Genomic DNA, 27,689 nt, shown 5'->3' on the forward strand with positions numbered 1-27,689 from the left:
AGGATTAAAAAAAATAAATCTGATGCTTCTTGCCTTTCCTGTTCTTGCAGAAAAGTGTTACTTTTCTTCATGTCAATTATCATCACCCACTTTAAGAACTGTACACCCCTGCTGTTGTAATTACTTGACAGTTCAACGAAGCTGTTTTCACACATGCACATCAGCCCTGAACCTTGAGGAGCAGGAAAACTGTGAAAAGTGTGAAAACACAAACCTGACACCAGTAGCTACCTTGTACAAAGTTCGTATAATGAGCAATTGAACCAATGTGTGAATGGAGCAGGTAATTAACAGGAGAATTTAAGCAGATAAGAAGTTTGTACGGCTGCCGCAGAACTGAAAGAATACATAGAGCGTGAAAGAGAGTGAAAGAGAAGGGTAATTTACACAGCGCCGCCAAAAAGACAAACTGGAAAGACAACAAGATTCAGACAAATTCAAGGCAAAAGACTGAGCTGCTGATACTAAAAAAACGAACAAGTTTTGCATCATGTCCTGCCTGCTGACCACTATAGCCATGCCTCCCTTGAACCAATTTGAGTTTTGTCAACAGTGAGGATGGGTCTGAAAAAGATAACCTCCTGTTTGTGCTACATGTGTGATTGCTTGGACTCTTGATATAATTAAATTAGGGCTCTCAAAATTAACGCGTTAATGCGGATTAATACATCACCACGACTAAGTTGACTAAAAATTTTAACGCAATTAGCGTATTTGCAATGTAGAATGACTTAAAATCCCTGAAGCTAAATTTCTCTAATTAATGATTTTGTGGAAAGGAGGTAAAATGAAACGTGATTAATACAGAATCAAAATGAATCGCGATTAATCGAAATTAATCCACAGCACCCTGTGATTAATCCGATAAAAAATTTAATCGTTTGACAGCAGTAAGTTAAATCTATTAAATATTCACCAAATTTACTTGACATAATTTGCATCAGTGAAGCTAAAAACAATCACTATCTTACCCAAATATCAAATACCACAATAAAGATTACAAAATTAAACTAAATGAAGCAGCTATATTTATAGATCTTCTACATTTTGAGTGAAAAAAATACAGATTTTTGATGTTATGTCCTTCCTCGTTCTTTGCTCTCTCTTTTTCCCTGGTTCTCCGTCTCTCCCTGGGGCCCTGCTTAGTCTAGCGGTGGAAGTACTGGCTCGAGGCCCCTGGGGCTTCGCTGGCCCCACCTGCATTCTGATAGAATGAGACCAGATGAGCTCAGGAAAGGACTGGCCGGGGGCTTTAAAACATAAGCAGCCCAGAATGCTTTGCGCAAGTACAGGCAAAATGAACAGCAACACGGGCATACATGAGTCTGCCACACTTTTATACGCACTGCCGAGAAGCACTTAAAAAAACACACAACTAAAAACCTAGACACACCCAAACACTAAGAAATAGCCACATGCTTAGCACATGTGCTGCTCTACCGGCACAGATTTCCAAAACCGTGCACGCACGCACACACGGTAACGTCGATGAAAATAAAGCCAGGAATATTATGGGAATGTTAACAACTTCATCATTCAATGATGCCAAGCAAAACTCTATAAAACTGACCCAAACCGCTGAGCTAATTCCAACACAATCAGTACAGGAAATTGACTTTTTCAACAACACACCACAGAGGCTAGCGCGCCACAGATTTCCCAGAAATGTTCGCTGTTTGACCAGCCTGTTCAACTTAAGGAGCAGATAAGCAGAAGGAAACCTCCCAGTGTGATAGTATAAAAATAACCGCTAAGCAGAAGAATCTTGCCTCGTCTTGTTGACTTTCAAATCCAAGGGGAGGATGAAAGATGACACACAGAAATTATTGCACGAGTCTTCACACCAGGTTGACAGTGCTATGACCAAGCATGGGCATGAGTCACACCTATGACTTGTCCACCACACGAGGGACGTAACCGTAGATTTAGCCTGATTGTAGGCAGTGATGCGAGGGTAATTTGAGTAATGTAGCCCCATGACGAGCACAAGCTCATCAAATTGAGTTAAAATGATACTACAAAAGACACCGTCACTGTGATAAAGTCATCGTTAATGGATCCTGAAACAGAAAATGGCATTATATGAATTTTGAGAGTCCCTCTTGTTCTGAAGTGCTGAAGGGTAAAAGCGTGGAAGCTGCAGAGTCATCATGACATTACTTTATCAAACAGTGGGCAAGCTTGAATAGATAACAGATGACAAATACACAGAAAAGCAGGCATTTTAACTTTCCTACTCAACCTGAACCAAGCAGAGGTGTGATTGGCAGAACTGGAAGAATTATCCCAAGTGGAGTTCATTATATTCAAACATGTGTAGGAGCTGCAATGTTGCGTTAGCATTCTGTTTAACCCCTCAATTAAACCATTGCACAACAGATATTTGTGCAGAATTCCCCTTGCTGTATTTAAGATATTTTTTCAAATTAATATTTGTATCTTAAAGCATTTTATTTAATTTGAATGTCAAGTCATTTTAGTGCAGTTTATGCTGATATTGCTGTAATGTGTTCACTTAGTTGTGGCTGCGTATTTGAAAGTTGTACCTTACTGACATCTGGCAGTCAGTACCAGTTATCAAACTAGTCTTTTAGGGGTGGAAACTCAACAAGCATCAAAGCAGCGGAAACACGAATTATGATTTTTGGTCAGAATGTTCAGCAAAAAAAAAAAAAAAAAATCTCAGCGTAAACAGGATGCGGAGATTTATGAGTTGAGAATTTACCCTTGAGCTGAAGTGACAGGCTTTGCGTACAGGCAGCTATATTACTAATCTATCTCATCTTTACAGCCGTTTGTAGCCATTTTGAAACTTCCACATGGACGCTTTACAGCAGCAGGATGATGCCTTTTCAATACATTGTTCAGATCCAGCAAGATAAAGGACAATTACGCAGTCAAATGCAAAGATGTTTTGTGAATTATCTGTTGTAAATCTTATGGCTAAGGTCTCCTCAGATCTTAAATTCTTGCTGTGAACAGTGTGAACAGACAAAATAAATCACATTTGAAGCACATTTAATCACTGATATCTGGCTGTAGAGCATTTGCTTGTTGTTTAGGAACAACTCAGGCTGTGATTTGTTGCTTTCTGTGACTACACACATCAATAACATATGTGAACGTGACTACAGTAAAGAGCCTTCAGTGGTTTTCATCAACCTCCCCCTCTACCTTAAGGAATTTCATTATAGTCGCTCACTGGTGGTGGATGCTTTACATTATTAATGCAGGTATGAAAACTTTGCTCACGTGTGACCCAGGTTAAACTGAGGTATGAAACTGAAGTTAAAGTGTTCTGTAGGAAAAAAAAAAAGAAAAACGCAGACGTCAGACGCTTTGCCTTCTGACACAGGAAGTCAGCCGACCACAGACCTTGCAAAAGACGCAGTGTTTCCGGTGTGATGTGTACCGACGCGCGATTGCTTCAAAACAGCAGAGAGGATGCTGCTTCATGCTCCAAAAGCACGTCCAAGATGCATCTAGTTAGATATAATAAACACTGCTTTACACAGTAAGACATAACAAAAAAACACAACTTTTCAACGAACCTCGCGTGTTTACATTCACACTCATAACCTGTGAATTTAGCACGACCTGGGCCTCTGAGACGGCATAACATCACTCATTCCCGACTCTATCCCACTGTTGTGCATACTGAACTATCCTGTGCAGATGGCTGAACCTGCTTCATGTTAAATTAATGATCCTGGGGTGCCACGGAGTAGCCTGGCTGTAAAAGCCCTTACAGCAGGCTTCCCCTGCAAGGCAAATGAGGTGATGGGTTCCTCTATCCATCTTCCTTGGAAGAGAAAGACAATAACCCAGCGAGGCATCTGATGTCTAAATGAAGAGACTTTCTCTGTGTGTATCTGTGTCTGTGTCCATGCGTGCATGTCTGCGTGTGGTATGAGTCATTAGTGATTCCCAGCGGTCTGTTATAGCAGTGAGAGAATGCACGCTATCTCCTGTGTCTCGTCTCCACTGTTGAGGATTCAGGTTTCTGGATCAATGATAGTCACAACCATCTCACACAGAATAAAAAAAAAAAATGACCTTATGAAACAAACCTTCCCCTAACTGTCTTTCTCTGCCTCAGGAAATTTTAAAAGAAGCCAGTAAACCAACTCATTACGGTGATTTTTAAAGAAAAGAGAGTATCAAACTGTATTCTCCGTTCAACACAAATTCCACATTTTCTACGCTTTCTGTACATGAACCCTTTTTCGGACTCCTCTCAATTCATAGCTTCAGGAACTTCATTCACTCCAAGGCGAGCCATTAAGAGAAAGAGAGAGAGACAGCAGACACCAGTACAGAGCAGCGATAATGGATTACTGATGTTATTATGGTTCAATAAGGCCTCTAAACGACATCCTCTGATCCACTGCCAGAGCCACGGTTCTGTTTGGAATGTGTCTATGTATGTATGTATGTGTGTGTGTGTGTGTGTGTGTATAATGTACATTTATAGCATGTGTTTTATCTTATTACCTCATTACCATTATATCATCACAAATTGGGAACACCCTAAGATGCAATGAAAAAGCAGAAAAGCAGGAAAATCATGTGGTGCGTCTCGTACTTAAACAGTGGAGGATCTTATGACCGCTTCGGTCACGTCTTTGCCTTGCTGGTGAATCAATTACATCAATTACAGGGACAAGGACTGTCTACAACTGATCAAGTGATCAATAAATCAATTATTTTTCACGCCATTTAGGAGAACAAATGCACTTTCATCTGCACAGCAGCAGACACAATACTTGAACTTCAATCTCTCTCTACATTCTAAGTCATGGTTCAGTAATTCTTATGGATCATTAAAAGACATCTATGATTTTTAGTGTATTTTAACTTTTTCTTACACACATATTCCACATATTTTTTAAAGTTTTTAATCACACTGTGTATGTAATTTCGATTGTAATGATGTGAAATCTCACCACAGTCTGATTTATATGATAAAAAGTCATTTGATTCTGAGCTCCATATTGGGGAATAATCAAGGTGGTGCTTTGATGACTCTCTCTCTGCAAACACGGAAAGTAAATTGTGAAAGAAACTGATTATTGGTGCCACAAATAGCACAAGTGGTCCAAAACAAATCAGAAAAAAGAAACAAATGTGCTAAAAACGTGACTAAAAACGTAAGGGGGAATCTGACAAGAATACCATCAAGAGTCATTTTAAAACCATCTGTCCTGTCAGGTTTAAATGTCTAAACTCAACAAAATCCTCCTCCATCTGTTCAGCAGTCAGTTGTTGTTCCCAGCATGCATCTGCTTATTCCTTTGTCAGCTCCCTTCCTATCTGCCACCCACAGAGTCGACAGACTGCATGTGTGTGGCAGCTTCAGAACGACCTGCTTTCCCCCCCCCAAAACGCTGCAAGTTTCTAAACAACAGGTGCCCAAACCAGGACTGACTCACTCAGGCACAAATATGCACACACAAAAACACACATGTATGCCACACACTTCAACACAAAAATCCTGAAAGATGTGGAAATACTCCAAGACAAATGTATAAGCATATATGTAGGCAATCATTCTCATTTAGTGTTTCCTCTTACCTGGTTGTTGACATAATCCTGAGGATGCGACACACCAGTAGAACATGAAAAGGGAAGAGAAACGACAACATACAGTCAAAATAAGAAACTATGCAAACTTTGTATGTCTGTGTGTGGTGAGAAGGAAATCTGTGAAGAAAAGTGAGCATGTCACTTAACACAAACCACAGAATAATACGTCATAGCACAATAATCTCTTGTGTCACTAATACATTTCTGCCAATTATTCTGTCTTGAGCTCCTCCTGCTCTCCAATCTTGCTCCAATTTAATAGAGACCTACAGTAATTCTCAGTGCCTCCTCGACTTTTGTTTTTGTCCTCCTTCTGTGGAGCAGTGCTTCTGTAGCACATCAGAGCAGATAGCCTTCCCATAATAAATGCAGTCGCAGAATAAAATGTGGCGAGATTCTTGCGATGCTGAAGGCTAGAAATGTAATTTAAAAAAGTGGAACAATCACCAAGAGACTACAGAGGCAGGTAGGGTCGACGGAGGACACTTTAAGCTCTCCATTAAGCCCCTTTGTAACGCCCCAGGGAGCTCTGCATGAGCTGGGAAAAGTGTGTATGTGAGCTAAGTGCTGAAGTTTGTGTGCGAGTGTGTGTGTGTGTGTGTGTGGCCCTTTGTGACTGTGTGTGTGTGTGTGTGTGTCAAAGTGTGGCTTCTGGTGATTAGTTGAAACTGTAACTGACACACTGTTGGCCCCAGTGATCCTATCAGAGGGAGGGAAACTCAACTTCATACAGAGGACAGACACATTCAGTTTCACGACTTTTCTTACTTTGACTGATCTAGAAAACTTATGCAAAACACTGCTACAGTACCAAGACGTCTTCAGAGACGCTGAGCTCATTTCTCTCAGCAAAGTTCTGTTTTTATTGTACGAAAAATGTAAGCGACACAATGTTTTAGGTGTTCCTCTACTCTGTGACACTGACAAAAATGCTCTGTACCACTCTGCAGTTGATACAAAGTGTCAAAAAGCATATCCAGCGCCACAACTTTGAAATCTTTTTCATCACATTCTAAATCTTACAGCCCCAGCAAACCTCAGATGAGACTGAGCAGACTGCAGAAAGCATTACAGAAAATCTATGAGGATTTTAAAAGAAGCTGAGGAGACTTTCCAACTTGTATCATCTGCCATTGCTCAGACTGAAAGTACTAATTAGTCAGAACGTCGGCAGGATTCAGAAAATAACATTTAAAGATCTTTAGATTCTATGATGATTTAAAGACTTTACTGATTAAACATGTAAACCCTATCCAGCTGTGCATATTCAGTAGAAGAAATTTAAAGCAAAGAGTGTAATTGTGGCTTATTAGGCTCCAGCGATTACTGAAAGAGCAATTTATATTTAACATGAAAGTTGTAAGAGGTTTACATTAGCTTTTAGCTAGTAGTAACAGTTTGATTCTTACCGTGTTGTAGCCGGCGGGTTCTTGGCCGTCTGTGATCAGTTCCCGCTCTCCCCTCGGGTTGACCCTCCTAAAGCGCCGCCTGGACCTCCGTTGCGATCCCTCTCTCTGCAGGAAGCCGTCGTCCCCCTCGCTGCCGTTATCCACCTGCAATACACAGTCGACACTTTCCTCAGAGTAGTAGCTTCGATAGGTTTTGCGCCCATAACCCGCAGGTGCACGGGGGCAGCTGGAAGACTGATCCACACAGTCTGAGGCTTGAGAGCATGGCTCAGAGCAGCTGCGTTTCAGGAGATCAAACTTTTGGATCTTAGGAGTCGTGTTCAGATTTGTATATTCCACATTTTGGTTGTCAATTTCTGATCCCTGCTTCTTATAATCCAAGTTTTGCGGTTTAATTTCGTTAGAATTCTGTGGGTCCGAGTTGTGATCCTCGATTGTGTTTCCTTCAGTCTTCTGTGGTTCTGCTTCTTTCTCTGGAACTTCGGAGATCTGGCCCTGCTCTTCTGCTGGCTCCTGGTTGAACATCCAGTTCTTCCAGAGAGCAGAGAGCCGGTGCCAGCGGAGCACACTCATCCGGACTCAAGGACAGGACCAGAACAACACATAAAAGCAGGAAATACCACAAGGGAGGGGAAAAAAACAGCAGGGAAACACGTCGATACAAAAGATGAATAGAAGTGCTGCGTCCAAAAATGTTGAAACAAAAATCCTGGGGGATCCCACGATATTACATCCTCAGGGGCAACCATCCAGTTTAAAAAAGAAAGAAAGGATCAAAATTAAATGAACAAACAAACGCGTCGACCACGAGGACGGAAAAACGAGCGCGGGGTCTTCTTTTGTCTTAGATTTGGCGAACGCTGCCGTCTTCTGAGGGCCAGAGAGTTCAAGAAGGAGTTCAGCTGCTCAACACGTTGCATACTGACAGACTTACTCACATGCTCGCCTGTTCGCTCTCCGTCGCCGTCTGACACGCGCACAGAGCATACACTGAGGCCACAGTTTCCTCCAGGAAACCGTAAATACACAAATATCCTCAGCAGGCAGAAAAAAACAGCACAGCACACAGATTCCGGCCATACAATTCATTCCCCGTAGACTTTTTGTGCTGGTCTGTTGTTGAAGGAGGAATTTGTTTTCTTTCTCCATTGCATAATGTGAAGGAAGTCAATAGACTCATTATGTCAGTAATGATGACATTTTTAAGGAATTTAAAAAATAAAATACGATTGCTTTGCCTTGATTTTGCAAAGCAGCTGGTTTTGCTGTTTTATCTTGCTTTAACTTTTATTTTCTACGGACTTTTGTTTAGTTTTGCTGAATATGAATATAACTTTGAATATCAGTTTTGCAAAAAATAAAAAGTAAATGCTCTTCCAACCAAATACCCCACCTCTAACCCTCCCTGTGCTTTGATAAAACTGTCAAAACTCAACACGAACGTCTGATCAATCTAGAAGGAATAGAAATATTGCATTAACTTCTCTTCCTTGTCAAAACCCATCACCCACAATGCAACTTGACTGCTGACAGCTCGGTTGAAGATTTGGCTGTTTTATGTAAGCACTGGCCAATATAGCCTCAAGCCTCTGACCTCAAGCAGAGATGAGGAAAAGGCTGCAGAAATCTGCAACATCAAGATCTGACTTCATTTTCTGAATGTCTGTCTTGCTGCAACATGAGAAAACTTCGTACACTTTGTGCAACTCTCGATGGAGACAGAGACGGAACTAAAAACAAACTATGATGCGCGAAATCTGCACATAGTCACTGCCATTTAACTCTCCTTTCTGCAATAGTATTTAAAAAAGCATTCTTTGATGTTTCTGCCCCTTCATTTGTCCACTTATCCCTCTTTTGATATGATATTGGGGCCAAGATGCGCATTATTTGCATAGTGAATAAAGATAAAATTGACTTCTTCTGACTTGGCATTTCATCATACCGTGTTTAGGGATGATCTGGGACTTTTTTGTCAGCATGTAAATGCTTAGTTTCCGCAATACATTCCATCCTTGCCTCTGTCCAGGACATTAATGTGACACTTTGGCACCCTTCAACAAGTGTCCCCTATGTTTCTGTCTCCTGTTCTCACTGACTGTTGTTCAGCGTTACAGCTTGTCAAGCTTTCTGTCAGCGTGTCTGCCTGTATGAGAAGCCAAGAGAAGAATGAAATCAACAGGATCCATGTGTTGTGTTTGAACATTTCTGAGCTTCATCATGCTGCCGCTCTTCTCTAAATCTCTTTGACTTATCTCAACCTACTTGAACTTCATCCTTATCATTTCCCTTTTCTGGGTGTTTCTGACTCTTCTGTCATTCTTTTGTCTCATTAGTTAGAAATTAACACATCAAACGCAGCAACTAACACACCAAGTGTCCAATAATTCATGTACCACATTAGTAACCTCTCTTGTATACACTGATTTATTTTTCTACACTACATGAGGGCCCAGATTTTGACTATTTTGGCACACATGTGACCAAATATATGGCAAGTGCACCTAAAAATTTTCAGTGGTCACACCAGTGCTAGTCTATCTATATGTGTCTCCATGTGGTTTCAACTGAGGTCAATCTTATATTAGAACACCTTATTTCACTGTTTTCAAGCTAATTTTCTACTAGCACATTGTAGTGTCAACAAAAAGTCTGCATGTGAGGCATTTAGGAAACATCTCCACATTCAGTGAAGCCTCTAACTGAAGTGATTAGAAGAGGTGGGAAGCTCCATGTTGGCAAGCAGAGAGCACTGTGAGGGTTTTTCTAGTAGAGGGGCACCATGACAAAGTCTTCTATGAAGCATAATGACCTCTGGCCGGTGCATTTGTTGTTCTAAGATCGTGCTCCTTTTTTCAGTGGCATATTTAACAGCCACATGCACTTCCTGTCTCATTTGCCCAGGATAAAACTCAAGTGGGCTCCCTTTGCATGCTAAAGTAGTTATTTGACAATTAACAAAGCAGCATTTGCCAAAAAAAAGATTTAAATATACAACATTAGTTTGACAGCAGATGTAAACAAAGGATTGGATTTAGGTTTGTGCCGATACTGATCAGCTAAACGTCTGATCTTGGTCTTAAGATTGTTATCAGGACATCCCTATCCACCACTGCAAATAAATTCTCAAGCTTTGGTAAACACTGAGGTATAATATTGCAAAGATTGGAGCCAAAGCCTGTCTGGCAGCAGTGCTTTTTCTGTCCAAGGATCAATGCTACTGAATCAAAAGCACAAAGTCTCTTAAAATTCTCTCCTGTGCAGCAGCAAATCCAAGCAGTAAATGACAATAAAATCTACCACTGTTTACGATATGAGCAAAGAAGAACTACCCTAAGAAAAGTCTGAGATCATTCTTATGAAAAAGAATGGGTTAAATGTACAAAAAACATTTATGGACACCTTTATTCCTGTTCACACCATGTGGTAAGAAATATGCACGTATGAACTGGTAAAAAAGGGAACACTTTAAATGCATTTCTTTTTGCTGATGGCAACTAAATTGAGAGTAAAAAGTAAGTGTAAAGCTCTGTCAAATAATGTGTATGTCAAAGCTAAAGCTAAATAGTTTTTAAAAAAAGCAAGACTGTTGTTAGAAATGTGCAAAGGAGAGACGCTGGGTGAAGGATGCTTAACAGAAAAAGAAGAAGGGCACGGAGGAAGAGAAGGAAGTTACAGAATTTCATCATTCATTCATGTAAGTGGAATTTTTTTCTGAAGGACGTGAAACACTTTAAAATTTTCCTTAGTCTTTAAACTTTTCAACCCCCTAGAACCTACAATGTGTTGATGTGCTTAGCGTGGGTTGAAAAGATGTCACAGTTTATACACACCACAAACAGTGCTGTTCTAAGTGACCATTGTGAGTTCAGTCATGTGTATTCACAGGCATCCTAGATATACAGACCTGTGACTGACCACAAAGACTGATCGGGAGACGTGACAACTGTGTTTGTGTTTGTGCTGAGAGAAAAGTAGAGGACAAACGACCACATGAGACCAGGTTTTCTGCCTTCCTGTATTCCCAAATGTAACACGCAATAAACCTAAGAACTGTGAAAAGACTCGAGTTTTATTTCTCTGAGGTAAACATCACGAAGCAGGCTGAGCTAAGACAATGTCACACATCAATCAGAAAACAGCTTTAAAATAAACCGTGAGAGAGAAGACGTGCCCTCAGAATCCAAACGGGGCTCGATAGCTGCTAACAGACAGAGGAACAAGCTTGGAGTTCTGCTGTAATATACAGACTAACTACTGCACTGTGGGTAGTTAAGAGGTGATTGACTCCGAAACAACTGCGCGAAGGATAGTTCAGCGATAAAATACCAACAGTTGTAAAAGGGGCCGGTATTGGTATCGATGTGTCCCTTCTCGCAGCAAAAAATGTCATCTTGCTTCGTTTTAATGGGCCTCATGAGACGGAGAGCCTGAAGGTAATACACAAGAAACTCTGGGGGGGGAAGGTTAGAAATGCGGCACAAGCTCATGTCGACTCTCTGACCATGTAACTATCTTTTTGTCTCACTGTGCTTGTCTCTTTGGCGGCTTGACCGAATATAACCCCGATTTATCCCATGACCAGTTATGTTTCTGACAGTCACTGCTATGAAATTACCATATTTCCCGTTTCCGCTGTGCATTTAAATATGTGCATGATGAACATCATGTCTCAGTTTACATTCCTATCTGTTTATCTGATGCTTTCCCCCTTCCAGCATGCATCAGCTAACTTTTCTAGCTCTATTCAGTCATTCATTCCTTCATTACCTCCTCCTTCCCACTGCTCGCTTGCTTTCAATTCCCTCCATTCCCACCAAACACACAATTAAAAAGCAGCCCCGCCCTGTCAGTCCGTGAATGTCACTCCTGTCCATCCTGTGACCAGAGTCATGACGAAAGCCACAGATTACATTCCCTCTACTATTCCCATGGCCCTAATTAGCTGATTGGCTGCAGTGCAGTGTGGATAAAGCTCGGTCCCTGTGCTCTATGCATTTATCTGGGAGTGTGTACGTGCACGCGAGGTCGTGTGTGTTTGCGTTGGCGTTGTTCAGGAATTTCTCCAGTGTTTTTGCTGAAGACATCATTGATAATAAGCACTCATTTCTGTGGCACTTTTGCACAGTGCTTCCCAGAAATCACTTGTCAACCACTGTGGCCACTGCCATGGTCTCCATTTCCTCAGTTTGTCAAAGAAAAGAAATAAATAAAAACACAGCCGCCGTTTTCTTTCTTTGTCCAGGTCTTGTCAGTCAAACTCGCTTTCCAGTTTTTCTACAATTTATTCCAAACAAGTCGCTACTGCCTGAAATCGAACATGGATCAATTACTGCTCTGTGTGTCACAAAAGCTTTTCTGAGAAAGACATATGCAACAGGAAAAGTAAGAGACTTCAATCACCAGGTATGGGCTGAATGGTGACTACATTATCTACCTTGCAAAAAATGGGATTTTGTTTTAACTCGACAGGTTGCAGATAAAATACCTGACAGCCATCTGCTTGCATGAGGCACTCATATATAAAAAAAAAAAAACAGCACTTTATTCATAGTGAATCCACTCCTTAGCTTTCGAAAGGCAAAACACAAATAGAATCTCCTGAAATGAAATTAACAACTAGACAATTCAATCATTATTTTTCAAAACTCAGGTGTTGTTAAATCTACTGAATCTCAAAAACACCACCAGTTGGTGTGACAGGCATGAAAATAAACTCGTCATTCTGTGCTAAACAGTTCTGTGCTTTGTGAGGGATCAATAAAGTTTATTTTATCTCTTATCTGATCTTTAGTGAACCATGAGTGACTCAGTTACAACCAACAGTCATGTGACAAAAATTCAGGGACTTTTCAGCTGACCGGAGCCAAACTGCAGGCTGCTGTTTACACAGAGCAGATAGAAGAAAACATCTTTAGTATGTAGACTGTCCATTTTTTAATGTTGGAAGAACCTGTGGGCCCTTGAGAAAATGTTGGACATACAGATTCCAGTTTTTTCAATTTTTGGAATATAAATAATCAAAGGCATTCATTTTTTTTTCTTTTTTAATGATTTATGACATTTTAACTTTGTAATACTGCATAAATACAGTTTGTATTTTGCTGTACTTCTAGCCAAGTTTGTGGTTTTCCATAGAGCGGCAGGACTTTATATTGCAGACAGAAATGAGCCTACAGTGGAGAAAGATGTCAGGAGCAAAAAAAAAACGAAACTACTTGGGGTTCAGAGGGTTAATCGAACATCCACTGATCAATTGATTACAAAATAATGTCTGTTACTCAAAGTAAGGTCATATAAAATAAAGAAATGAAAATCCCATTCTGCTCTTGAAAGCAGAATCTGTTGGAAATGTGCTAGACACTCATTCACAGCTACAAACTGTATCAGAGATGCAGCTATGCTTTGTCAACTCTCTTGTCTTTAAACAATGTTTTTATGTGTTACAAACTTTAAATTCACCTTCCTCCTTAAGAAGCCTGTGTAGAACAACAACAAAAGAAAGTCTAAAGGGGAGCGGCCCCAACCCAGTGTACTTTACTTTGTTGTTGACTTCCTACTAGTCCAAAGCTACAAAGACCCACCCTGGCCCGCAGTGCTATGCAGCAGCCTGTAGAAACATTACAAACTATTAAAGGTGGACGAGACGAGGAAATACTTGGACATTAACAACGTCCTCTGTACAGTCTCATTTCCAAGTTCTCAGACAAACATGTAAAAAAAACTTGGCATATGTGAAGACAGAAAAACTTCTCATGTTCTCCTTGAGGTTCTGATTAGCTGATTAACTCACCCTCACTCCTCTCGATTCATTCCCCCTCCACCGACGCCAACATCTCCTCACTGTTCCAAGAACACACACAGACACTCACAGTGGTTTTATTTTACTGGTTTAACGCAAACCACTTTTATTCCCTCAGCTACAAACTCATCTTTTCTTCATCAAACTGCCTTTATCTTTTGCTCCTCAGGAAACTGAGACAACTGAACGTGTTGGGTCTTTGCCCAGCATCTCACTGTCACGCAGTCATACCTGGAGCATCGACAGTATCACTCCTTTCCCTCCGGCAATAGCCTCTGAATGGACCCACTGGGGTAGTTCAGGATTAAGTGCCTTGCTGACTATTATAATCCCTTTTCATTGCAGGAAATTTACAGGAAAGTTATGGTTTTATGTCCCTGGAACTGTCGGGATGGAGTCTGCAGCCTTGAATGTTGCTGACTGGAGCAACAGAAGCCTCAAGGCTGCTACAGCTTCATAATGGTGTTTATTCACACAGTAAACCAGCACTGAAATGTCTCGTCATGAGACAGTAGTTTGAGGAGATAAAGAGAAACACTGGGGAAATCGGCGAAAGGGCAACTCGGAAAGTAAAAACATGACTCTGTGCCACAGTTGTTGCTTTATTAGCAATCTCCTTTTTCCATCACACCTTTTTCCATGTGCTAGTTATGCAATGAGCATGAGGGACTTTTAGCTCTTAAATTCAGTTGCTGCAGATCTTTGTTTGTTCCATCTGATTTAAAAGGACCACTGTTTGATAAGGTGATAATGTTCACTTTTCCTAGCCTGTGTTCTGCTCTGAACATTCCTTCTTTTACCTGTAGGCTACTAACGCCCCATTATCTAACTGGTAACTCACCACACACCCCTTCCTTCCCTTCTTCCTTCCTTCCTTTCTTTAAAGTCAACAAGGACTGCACACAAACAAACACAGCGTCCAATTGGATGCATTTCTGTAGAACATATGAATGAGAATCATCAGAAGTAATCATTTTTAATAGCATGGCTCATGCAAATATTGAAGGATTGTCACATATTTTTGGAAATGTGCTTTTGTTGTGTTGCAGAGAGTTAAATGGAAAGCTTAACATCACTCTCTATCATTTTTATGTGCTGGCTGACTTAGCTTAGCACAAATACTGGAAACAGAGTGAAGCGTGTTGCCTGGTTCTCTCACTTACCAGCCCACCAAGATGTATCTAACTGATGTGGAAAACACCAGTGTTAAATGGCAGTTGAGAGTGGCAGAGGATTTCTTTGTCAGGAACTGTAACTTCTCAGAGTTTCCATTGCGAAGAAATGTGTCAAATAAAACCAGAACATGTTGCTCTCGTACTATGGTGTAAAAGCATATTTCCAAAATCTCAGCTTTGTGCTTAAAATCTTTGACTGTTTAAAAAGCTTTTAAAGTGAGAGATACTGATTTTATTTCTGTCAGCTTTAGTGGAAGCGTGATTCCTGTAAACCAGGGGGTTTTCTTCTGCCTGCACCATTAAATAGAACTACTGTGATTAGGAAGAAAAGTGATGTTCATTTCCATGAAAATCTCACTTCAGTTTTTAGTAACAGAGTGACAGTCTGTCTACAGATGATAAGGTTTTGTTACTTTTCCACGCGCTACAGTAATGACAGTTGTGTAATTATGTTCAGTCATAGCGACAGAAATCTTATGAGTGTTTCCTGAAAAAACCTGCTGAAAAAACTTCTCAAAATATGCCAGTTTTTTGACCTCACTGTTTAAGCACAAGGTCAGAAGTGTTCAAGGTGTTTCCTTTATTTCCTATTCACAAAAGCATCAGTGGAACTGGTGCTACCTGCCGCTTTTTAGTGTGTAAAACTTGAGAGCTGATCCTGTCTCATCCCATCTGATCCTGCTAGTCCCTCTGACTCAGAGACTGAGGAGAACGAAGACAGCAGAGCAGGAAGGACTTTCAGAGAGGAAACGATGAGGGAGACACAGATTTGTGAGCACTGCAACCTTGTGGAGGCAAACAGAAACACACAGCACTTCTCGTATGCAAAACATGGTCATGAACTCGGTTTGAGCTTTATGTTCTGGCTGGTGAAAACTACAGTAAAAGCTACTAGTAATATAATAAATTTGAGAAATAAATAAAGTGTTTGTTTCAGGATCCTTTTACAAAGAAGCTACCAGTAGATTAAGGCTGGGTCTTGAAGTTCGGCTCTGCCACAACAAAATACATGTTTTGATTTTACAGAATAAATTGCTGCTATAAATCTGAGACAATGTGTAGTGACCTGAATATAAGACTACCATTCCTTCTTCAACAACGTTTTTCGATAGTACAAAGCAGCACAACTGTCCGTTAACTTTCTATTAACTTCAGAAATCCCTTTTGCAAGCATCCATCAGAAGTTACATCAGGTGGAGTCCATCTGTTTTATTACTTTCTACCGACTTCAAGCCACAACAGACCGGCTGTGATGAGGTGAAAAAGCGAACTAGGTATGAGCCATGAAGCTTTTGGACTATTTTGCAGCACAGTTCATGTACAAAACGGGGTACAACACTATGAATGCCTTCAGCAGAGACTGGAAATGTGCACCATTGTTCTCACATTTAAATAATATTGCATCTTCTCCAGCTCAGTGGTGTCCGGCTTTGCATGATCCCCTCATATAGCATGGAGGAACCTCCTCTTTACTATTTTTAACCAGGTTTTTGCACGGTTACTCTTTACATTCGGAAAGAAAATCTGATGCCAGGATTACACAACAGAACTGTCACCTTTCAAATGTACTTTACATGAAAAAAATGTGTTTATTCTACTTACAATACATTATATAAATGTACTGTGTATTATACTTTCAATTCCAAGTTGCATGGAGCTAAAATCCATAACTTTTATGTCGAAGGTAAATGGTAACCCTCTCTTTCTCTATGCAATATGCATAGAGAAAGAGAGGGGAGGGTGCAGAGAGGAAGAACAGAGATGGGGATAGACGAAAAGAAAGCGAGATGAAAGAAAGGGAGAAGAGTACAGAGGAAAACAAGGTGAAGCAGACATCAAATACACACAGGAAAAGCAGGAATAATATCAAAGGCCAGTGATGGGAGGATAAAAGGGAGGTGCCTGGGTGAGAGACAAAGACGTACAGAGCGTAATTCTGAGAGACAGGCAGCATCTCTACTCACCACAATCATTTCCGATGGCTCCAAAGTGATGCATTCACAGCCTCGTCTGCCCCCAGCTGCTTGCCAAAACTGTGGACAGAGCACACGCAGACACACAAAGTAAGTGTTAAAACAGGAATAAACCCAAGGCAGAGAGGAGACACACAGTGACAGCAGAGACGGATGCATTCAGTCACATTCGCCCACCCACAGATGAACATCCACATTATCAGGCAACGAATTACAATAATAATCATCCAAATCATTAGGACGGCCAAAGAGTGAAAGATAGTGAGGATGTAAACACAATGCAGACAGATTTAACTAAAGGAGAAGAAACATCTGTTTAGAGTGAAGAATCCTAAAACAATATCTGTATACTGGAAGCTTTAAAAATGTAAGAATTTGGGAAAGACTTTCATGTTTTTTTTAACATGATTTAGACAACCGTACAAAAGCAAACTGGTGTTCTTCTCTGATTTATATAAATTCACTAGAGCATTAGACGTTTGAGGGGCACACACAGGCAATAAATCTAATATATACACACCATAAAAAGTGGTTCTGATGAAAACTTTAAAAGAAGAATGTTCAGCTCACACATACTTCAGATCAGATGTACTCCAAGTTTACAACCGACAACTGAAGGCAACATGAAGTGGACAGTGAAATATTTACAGAGCGATGGCATTTTAGTTTACATTTTTGCATATTCTCCTGATTTTGATATTATTTTCGTGTGTTATATGTTAAAAAAATTTAAATCAAACACATGAATGCACCTAATTTTTAACTATTTATCCATGATGAATTCTATTATTCTTTTTCAACTCATCGCCTCCATGTGAAAGCTGTTTTCACTTTGTTCTGCACGGTGAAGCACTTTGTAATGTCTGTTTCAGTACGAGCTCTGAAATAAATCATTGATAATCAGTGATGTTAAATAAGAATCACGGCTATATGCCTGCAGAGTTTCACATATAAATAGCTGCAGCAGTGTGTAATTTCCATGAGTTATAAATGTTGTTCAGTGATTGAGATTCATATTCCAGAATTAGGCGTGAATACAAGCAGCTTTACAAACCTGTCGAAACTGATATCTATATTTCTTTGTGGCAATTAGTCATAAATAAACACTGAGTTTTACAAATCTGGGTGAAAACACCATATGATAACTGAAAACTCAAGTTCGGTTTCAGCTGAAGTATGTTAACAGCAACACCTCCTATAAAAATTTATTTGGAAAATAACGTACTAAAAGACGAAATTTGGTATTAAAGCAGCTTTATTTTTCACAACGGTTGTAAATGTATTTCTAAGGTGCCCTTGAGAGGGCGGAGTTTAATTTTTAAAGCAGCTTTTAGTGATTTAACACACTGTTATCTTTATAAACACACAATCCATCAGTTCCAGTTAGAAGAGGACATGTAAGCTTTCACCAGACACCAAAAAGTATCCGATAGACGGTTTTATTGGTATTAAAGCGGTAAAGTTTCATATCAGCGATTTATGGTGAAAGAAATGAGAATGTAGGTCAAAAAGCCTTCATGGTTCCCAACACAAGAGCAAAAACACAATCAGTGTTAAACCAATTTCGGTCAGTATAAAATCTAAATCCTTTGACGGATTTGCTGGGACCTTTTAGCACAACATGTAACAATGACGTATGATAATATAATATAGAGGGAATGTTTGCGTCAAACCAAGAGTTTTCCTCCACAGAAGGACTTTGGGCAGCAGAGGCTTTCACCACAGGATTAGAATTGGCATTAAATGACCAATTCAATTCGATTTACCACTTTTTACTCAGGCATTATGGACAGTTTTGTTGATCAAATGGGGAGACATAACAGGAAAAACGCCTGGACTTCTGTCAAATAAGGAAATGCCTGAATGCCTGAACGCTACGTTCTATTTACACAATGAAGTCCTAAATTTTGAGTTGCCACATGCAAAAGAACTATCTGACTGGCCATCAACAGAATACAAGCACTGTGTTACCAGCAAACAGTTTTGGAACAACACAAATCTATCTGGAGGCCTCACAGACGGGTTATTACGTCCACTGATGAGCAGGAGGAGAGCAGCTGATGTTGCGGTGAGACCATGTGGGCGAGTCTTTTCTTTTCCCGTCACATGGAGATGACGTCTTAGCTCACTCTGAGGGTAACTGGTGTGACGGTTTAAAAAAAACACAAAAAAAACTACATAAAAACAATATTTGGCTTTAACGTTGCAATATTTTCAAAGCCGTTTACAGCTGAAGTGCAGCTGATGTAACTTTCAGAAATGTGAGAACTCAAACTGACCAGAAAGAAAACCTTGAGTGGGGTGGCAATTATTTTCATTAGAATTTAAAAGTGAAAGTCTGTGATTTCTGGAGTTTTGCTTTAAATTACCCTTCTTTTTTTCTCCTGTCCTACTGTACAGAGGGTACTTGAAGGGGTCCCTGAGGTCCTTCATTTGGATGAAGAAACAAAACAGGCAAGCAACGATTTCCCTGGTCAACATCATACCTGAAATTCTTGGTTGGGAGCTTTTGACAGGCTTGTTTTACAAAAGCCTGGGAGCAAAAGCACAAATCTAAGAGCCGACGTTTCACAAGCAATCAGAAGCAGTCTGAGCTGGAGGAGATTCACTCAAACTGAAGCACAGGACATCCGTGCCAGCAACAGAACATCTGAGTGGAGACAAACTGTTCTGTGCACGAGAGGAGCAGATTTATACCCAAATGGAGCTATTTGAGAGAGGCAGGGTTTTGGGGAAAAGCGCTACAAAATCTGAAGTCAAGTGAAGAAATAATATAAAATTCAAAGACCACCATAGCAGTCGGTCAGTGAGGAAATATGTGCAGAATTTCGATTTGTTTTGACAAATTAACGGACCAAAATCAGAAGATATTCAACACTAGCAAATATTTACCAATACGTTTAATTATTTTATCACATAGGATGAATCAAAGCTGCAAACTTTGGCATTTTGGAAGCAAGTAAAAGGCAATGGTTGGTGTTTTTGTGTCCTAGTCTGGGACTACGTCAAGAGAAAGAAGGATGTGCCAAATGTCAAAGTCACACCTGAGTGTTTTAAATGTATTTGAATGCTGAGCCATTTCTTGACACATCTTTGAAGAACAAAAACCCCTCCCACTGTGAGCGCCTGTGTTCATGCATACAGAAATTATGCACGTCTCTGTGTTTTCCCCTGTACATGTCTGAGTGTGTGAGAAATCCCCCCCCCCACCTTCGTCTGAACAGCTCAATCAGTGTGTGCGGTGAACCCTGAGAACAGATCGGAGCTGTAAACATGTCTTGTTCCCTTTGGCGTGAAGAAAGTGGCGACTCAGCAGTGCTACAGGCCGAAGGAGGAAGAGGAGGAGGAGGTGGGGGGGGGCGGCTGGTTTTAATCATGGAAGCATGCTGAGCTGGGAGACAGCCAACTTTCACTCTCACATCTCGTCTCTGATTAGGTTGTCACACCGTCTCTCACACGGTCGCATCCCTTTGGTTTACAGGCTTTTTTCCTCTCCTCCCTCTGTCTCGTCTCCTCTTTTTGCCCTTCACCTCACCATCGACCCACATCAACATCCTTCCCCTTATTCCTGTTGTTTTATCCATACCATGCCCCTTCTAAATATTTCCTTCCCTTAAAGCTCTTTTTGTTGCCCCCTGATCCTCCACTTTTAACCTCCTGCTCACTTCAATCACTTTAATTTATTCATCTTCTCCTTCCTGTTTTCCTTCCTTTTCCTATGTCGAGTCCACTGCCTTTAGTAGTTTATTTTCTGCTTTGCTGTCTTTTGCTCTTCACTCCTCGTCTCATTCTGCATTCCCTTTCATCCTTTCTTTCTCTGCTTTCGGTGGGTCAAAAAAAAAAAAGAGAAGAAGCAGCAAACTTTCATCTCATCACTTCCTTAATCACAGCTTCACACCGGCACAGACAATACTCCACATCAGCCTCAGATGAAAGTCTGTCTTCATAATGTGTTCTAATGATAGAAGCTATGATGAAAGTCCTCTTTTTCACATGGTTCTGAATCGGATGAGCTGTTTTTCGACTGACAGGAAGGCTTTCCACAGTATGTTAAAAGCAAAGGGTTGTGACGAGGATGTGAAATCAAAGCTCTGCTGTGTCACACTGAAGGACGAATAAATCTATAGCCGCTGGAGTTGGAGGAAGGTGCCATTGGAATAAGACATTCTGGCTGGAAATCTCTCTTATTGTAGCTGCACTCAGCCCAAATTAGCTGTGCGTGGATTTATTTGACACTTTACCGCCACGTGCACTCAGAAACATTGTGTGTCGACATGTTCGGACCAAGATTCCCCTGAACGAGGTGAAAGATCTCTGCTGATACAGCCTTCCTGCTTCTTTTTTTTGCAACACAATTAAGGCTAAAAGGATTATATCAGGGTTTTTGCAGGAAACTAAATTATTCACTAAACCTACAAAATATTAGACACTTCATAAAGTTTCATAAAGTGCACCAGTCAGGTGAATCCAGGGACAGTAAAGCCATTATCTTTTATATTGATTTTTCCCATTTCAATACCTTTTATAGCCTTGACAGAGAGAAGAGCAGAAGTTTGGGGTGGACGGAGCTTTAAACTTCAAATGAAGCAAGGATTTCATCAATATTCCTGTCTTTAACTTGTTTATTGTATTGTTTTCAATTGTAGAAGGATCTAGTAAACTTTGTTGGCCATCTCTCGGGAAATTCAGCCTTTTCTTGCCTCTCTAGTCTGAGGTCAGAGGCCAGCATCAGCTGCAGAAAGCATTTCTACAGCTGCCAGAGGCTCACCGTCGTCTGTCAATGACGCTTCACTGAGATAGATGACTGCCAACACATGGGTTTTAACAGCAGGTCAACCAAGATTCACATTCTTAAAATTGTTCCAAACCACAGAAATGTAGTGGTATGTGGTTATGCAGGTATTTGCAAACGTGTGATGTTTCTTTCAAGATCTCTTCGAGTAATATAAATGATTAATGAGCATTTGTTTGGTTTTTTTAGAAGACATATCATGAGCAAAATAAGCAGTCATAGATAAGCAAGAATTTCTCCAATACTACAACTTGCTATTGTGTGACACAGAGGAGCTTTATAGATCCATCTGTCTAGAGGAGGTTATATCTAAGCTATTTTAATACACAGATTGTACTGTAAAACATCAACGTTTTATAACTATTTCAACTGTAATTTTTGGAATAATTGCCTTTTCTTTTGTAGATTTTCCCTATTTTATTAAAATACAGTTAATGCCAAGTAAAATAACAGTAAAAAGAAGTATTAATCTACTTGTTAAATGTAAAAAAGGAGAAGGAAATAAAAAAATGACTACATGAACAATAAGTATTTTGGAAAATTACTGTGAAATTATGTGATTTTTCTTGTTTTTGTTGTATTAAAATCTGCTAAAATATTTTTTCTCCAGTATTTGCAATTTTGTTACTGCTTATATTGGATGGATGGATGGATGGATGGATGGATGGATGGATGGATGGATGGATGGATGGATGGATGGATGGATGGATGGATGGATGGATGGATGGATAGAATATTGATGTATTACATTGTATATTTACTGTTTTTTTCAGTGTGAATATCTAGAGGTTAAATATTCTCAACTGGCTGATCAGAGAAATGAAATTCAGACATGATCTACTCTACAGTTCCCACCAGAGCACGGACACCCAAGTGTTCCCAGGGAGGAATGCAGTCGGCTGGGCTCGGCGTTCTCTCAGAACCCTGAGCCTGGAGGTCAGCCCGACTCTGACAGCTCTCTCCACACTCCACTGAGGCGAGACGCCTGGTCCCTGTCAGCACCACACAAAGCCTGCCAAGCCAGAATCCTCACTCTGTGTGTGTGTGTGTGTGTGTGTGTGTGTGTGTGTGTGTGTGTGTGTGTGTGTGTGTGTGTGTGTGTGTGTGTGTGTGTGTGTGTGTGTGTGGTCAGTTTCAGGTGCTGGCTATACTTGTGGGGACCAAATGTCCCCACAACTGTAGGAAAACCGAAAACAATGTCACTTGTGGGGACCTCATTTTGGTCCCTACAAGTTTAAAAAGTGTTTTCTTGGCCATGTTTGTGGCATGTGTGTGTGTGTGTGTGTGTGTGTGTGTGTGTGTGTGTGTGTGTGTGTGTGTGTGTGTGTGTGTGTGTGTGTGGTGAGACAGGTTGAGTGAAACAAAGAGGAGACACTGAGTTTGCTGTTGATAAAGGAGCATGATAAAGGAGAACTTCAGAGCTGTGCGTCTGGTGTACGTGTGTGTGCGTTTCTTCTTTAATCTTCTTTCCTCTTTCTATGACCCATTGCACTCCACAAAAACAGAAGAATCAACAAACTTGAGTCAACTGTAAATGAGTAGCTGAGATTGTGAGCGCACATGTGTGTACCCATCAAATGATGCTGCTGCCCCGACTGAACTGAAATGCGATATCTTCTCTGTTGTCGGCTGGTGTGAATCTGTCTCACAGAGGAAACTAGACAAACCTCTACAACCACACGATGGCCAAACTTAAGTCTGACAAAATAAAAGTGGGTTTTGAGTTACATGAACTCATGAAACAAACACGCTGATTAACATATTGACCATAACACAAAGCCACAGTGAGCAGAGTTTATTCTCCAAGTTTGTTTACTTCTGTACAGAAAGTTGACCCACATAGTGCTGGTGTGTGCAGGAACGATAAATGCTGTGAACTGTGCATGAAAACATGGTTCTGTCTTAATGAGAAAACTTGAAGAGGCTGAGGCAAAACATAAAAAAAATCTAATTTCTTGCAGACCTATAGAAAAATCCTCTGAAGATCTGCACTGAGCTGCACCTTGTAGATCCACAGTAACGACTAGTTGTTTTCAAATGCGTGATTTACTGAACCATGCTGCACCATTAATGATCCCTCCAATGAAAATCAGGGTGTAAAATGGTGTTTTCTCTTGCTACAAGACATGCCATAAGCAAAAAGAGCAGTCAGGTCAATGGCTGATCATTTCTGCCCCGGAACTGCAGCACACTGATGACAATCTCAAAATTGCAAATTCATACATCTGTGCAAAGTAAAAGTTAAATGCAAACCACAAAGGAATTATTTGCTTGGAGAAAAATTTGAAATTTTGATGAGCAGAGATGAGCTTTCAGGGATTTCATCAATGTCAAGAGAAGAATTTTAAACAGGAGAAATGTCCTGGAGACTGTACAAATGTAACGGTCACTAGGAAACATAACACTGTCCAATCAACAGCAAACAGCTGCTTAAATACAGAAAGTCAGCATAACTGTCAAATATTACAGTTTACATAACTTTTGCACATGTATTTTCCCATCATTATCAACAACGTTTATGAATTTTTAGTTCAGATATGTCAGCTATATTGACTTTTGATTCGAAATTCTTCACTCTAACATTAGCTTTGCCATAATGTAAAGTTAGCTACACAGCAGTTACCCCCGGTAGTTACGGGTGTAAAAATGAAATAACTAATCTCTATAACAAAAGGTAGTTTGACGGTTTCAACCCGTCTTACACTTAATAAACACTTGAGGTGCAGCTATCGATTATTACTCTGCCAAAGAATGTGGTGAGTTATGTGACGATCGCCGTATGTTCGTCCGTTCATCTGTTCATCTGTGTGCAACATTACTCAAAAACGGAATAACGCATTTGGATAAAATTTTCAGAGAAGGTCAGAAATGACACAAGGACCAAGTGATTAGATTTTGGCAGTGATGCGGCTTATAGTCTGGATCCACTGATTTGTTGCAGATTTCTGTATCGTGAGACAGCGGCATGGCATCACTGTAACTATGACAGAAAGTGAACGCTATGTAAACTCCCTGCTGATGCTTACGTGATTGCCATCTTACTATAAATCCACCTCTGCAGACTTTTCGGGACTTATCCGTCGGAAATCATACGACTGAGTAACCTTGGCAGAGTACTGTGCTCTCTCAGTGTTTTTCTTGTAATTCTATCCATTATTCTAGCGGTTAATCGCATAATCGGTGTCTCCATTTTGCATTTCGTGCTTGCCATGCACGTACAGTATTAAAAGCAGAAGTGAGCATGCTGTGCAACAGAAATAACGATCGTGTATCATGCATATGTAGTGTTGAATGAAGTGGATTAAACGATGCCTCTAGACAAGGAATTTAGCCTCGATGCATTATAGTAATCAAATTACTTGAGGAATAATTTCAGAGCTACTCGAGACTGAACTAGGATGACTTTTAGCTACATGCACTGCACATAGCTGCATAACATTCAGACTTCCTTTATTCTACGATCGATGATGACATTAATCTGTAGGATCCCAGGAATCAGCATTTTTTAAGCTTTCAGCCAATTACAGAACAGAAAAATGTCTGCAGACCATTCAATCAGGCTAAAACACACCCAACTGTCAGCCCCAGATTATTCAAAACTAGAAGTTTGTCTTACTGGGTAAAATGTGTTATCATGGAAACCAACTCAAGAGCTGTATTCTTGAAGAACGAGCTGTTAATATGGGATCAGCACATTATGTCAGAAGACTGATTTAATTATGTCTGCCACCATTTTATCTTTGACAGATATTTTAAATAATCTCCTGTTCTTTTCACAGCATTGGGTAATTCATTTTTATTGTAATAAATCATCTTTCCTTGGAATGTGAATCTGCCTGTAGAACTGAACCTGAGCTGGATTTCAGCAGGTGATGATTTCTCTCCCCTTTTTTTCTGCAGAAACAAGTTGTTGGCAGAAGGGAGAACAGGTTCAGCACCGGTCCAGTGACAGCTGCAGTGCCCTGGGCAATAAACCATGACAGCCGGCATAGAAGCTTAGCCCACACACACAGACAGACACACACACACACACACACACACACACACACACACAGACGCACACACAGACACACACACACACACACACACACCCGGTGGTGTCTACAGCCTGGAAAAAACAGCGATCAGCCCAAGAATGCAAAATGGTAGCACTAATAACGGAAGATGCTGATTAAAGACGAAAAGGAAATGAAACTGATAGAAATATTAAAATGCCAATTTGGGTTGAGACTCACACTCATCGATATACATGTGGATTTTAAAAGAATAATTATACCAGTGGTGAGACCAGCAACCTTGGAGCATGAAATGATTGCTAAAATAGGGGGTGGCATGGATCAGTGGGTAGAGTGTTGCCGGTTCGATCCTCGGCCTGTCGTGCTCATGTCGAGGTGTCCCTGAGCAAGACACCTAACTCCTAATTGCTCCTGGTGGGTCGTGATTAGCGCCTTGCATGGCAGCTTCCGCCATCAGTGTGTGAATGGGTGCATGTGATGTATCATGTAAAGCGCTTTGGGTACCTTGCAGGTATAGTAAAGCGCTATGTAAATACAGACCATTTACCATCTAAAATACACCAACAAGATGAAACTATTACAAAGAACACAAAAACTTCTAACAGTTTCTGATGCACACTGGTGGTTTAATTTGCTACAGATCTTCCTCTAGCTAAATCACCAGAAAATTTCTATTCTTTCTCTTATATCAAATAGTGTGAGGTAAACAGTAGAAACACGGCCTTACAAAGTAGCTCTCCTGGAACATGGCTTGACTGCACTGGATTGACCATTTGGAAGCATTTGAGGCAACAGTTGAGCTTTTTGTCTTCCTTTTTTTGACCAGGATGACGTGCATTGGTATCCACACTAAATGGCTAGACTGGCCCAACTGAAATGAATGAGATGTCAGCATTTTTTATGGTCAGCAATACATGCCACAAATGAATGGTCCGCTTGCTCTGAATTCTGTAAATCTACGAAACTTTCCACCTCCAGACTGACCAGTTATGTTATACTGCACAGTGTAGTGAATCTCTGAGTGTATAATTTGAGGCAATAGAAAGTTTAAGAGTGTTTCGTTCAAAAATCAAACCCAAACAGAGCCTCATGCCCATTTGGCACCCATGTTTCCATGGTAATGATGACTAACAGTAAAGAAAGAAGACCGCAGACCACAGTCTAACACACACACACACACACACACACACACAATGCTACTTCTCAGTTCCCTCGGCTGTTCCTGCTCTCAGTTTTAGTGCTCGGTTGGCTAACACTGACCGCTCTGACTCACACGCATTAAAGAAGACTGGAGAGCTGGCCGGCAGTCTTCGCTACAGACGGACCACCAGCACACACATACACACAATAAAGTGCCAGACAGACTCCAAGGAATGATGTAGTGGGTCATTCAGAAACTTTGCCATTCATTTGCAAAAACAACAGCATGATCAGAACTTATCAGAGCAAAGCGCAGCTCCATCAACAACTGAGTCGAAGCATCTTCACAGCTTAGAGAGAGAGAACCATTCGCACATGACTGAACCTACATCCATTGCCCCAATACTTCAGATTATCTTTCTGTAATCTTTACTTGCTTGTAGCACAAAAAGGTCCCCCAGTAAGCTGAAAAAGATCAGATAAAAGTGAGCAGTTTTGTGAAAGTTGTGGAGCTTACAGGAAGGAAATAAAACCATCTGCAGTTAAGATGTTGATAGACAAAACTATGTATGTTGTTCATATTTTAAGATTTGATTGAGTATGGGCATTTTTAACCCTGCATTCTTCATATCATAGAGGACACACAGGGAGTTCAGTAACATATCACGTGCTCATAAAATCTAAATTTCCTTTTTCCCGCGTTTCTGCCACAGTAAAATCCTTAAAAACTGAGCTCAAAATTGCCAGCACAGACATTTTGACCCTCAGACTTATTTCACAGTGTTTGCAATGCTAA

General features: G+C 40.5%; 1 protein-coding gene across 6 annotated transcripts in view; it reads right to left on the bottom strand.

Moving 5' to 3' along the window:
• rapgef6 (Rap guanine nucleotide exchange factor (GEF) 6) overlaps window positions 1-27,689 on the bottom strand; it is a 166,884-nt gene that overhangs the window by 88,220 nt on the left and 50,975 nt on the right. For 2 of the 6 annotated variants that reach the window (XM_051937182.1, XM_051937181.1), the window contains 3 exons: window positions 16,937-17,005; window positions 6,996-7,139; window positions 5,575-5,592 (listed from right to left, as the gene is read on the bottom strand). In XM_051937182.1, coding sequence (XP_051793142.1) covers window positions 5,575-5,592; window positions 6,996-7,139; window positions 16,937-16,945 — 171 coding nt within the window. In that variant the 5' untranslated portion in view covers window positions 16,946-17,005. Of the gene's footprint in view, window positions 1-5,574; window positions 5,593-6,995; window positions 7,973-16,936; window positions 17,006-27,689 lie in introns of those variants that run through there. The other 4 variants (XM_022210682.2, XM_022210679.2, XM_051937179.1 and 1 more) reach the window with 2 other exon arrangements.

The sequence above is a fragment of the Acanthochromis polyacanthus genome, chromosome 17 (assembly GCF_021347895.1).
Source record: "Acanthochromis polyacanthus isolate Apoly-LR-REF ecotype Palm Island chromosome 17, KAUST_Apoly_ChrSc, whole genome shotgun sequence".
Classification (NCBI taxonomy): Eukaryota; Metazoa; Chordata; class Actinopteri; family Pomacentridae; genus Acanthochromis; species Acanthochromis polyacanthus.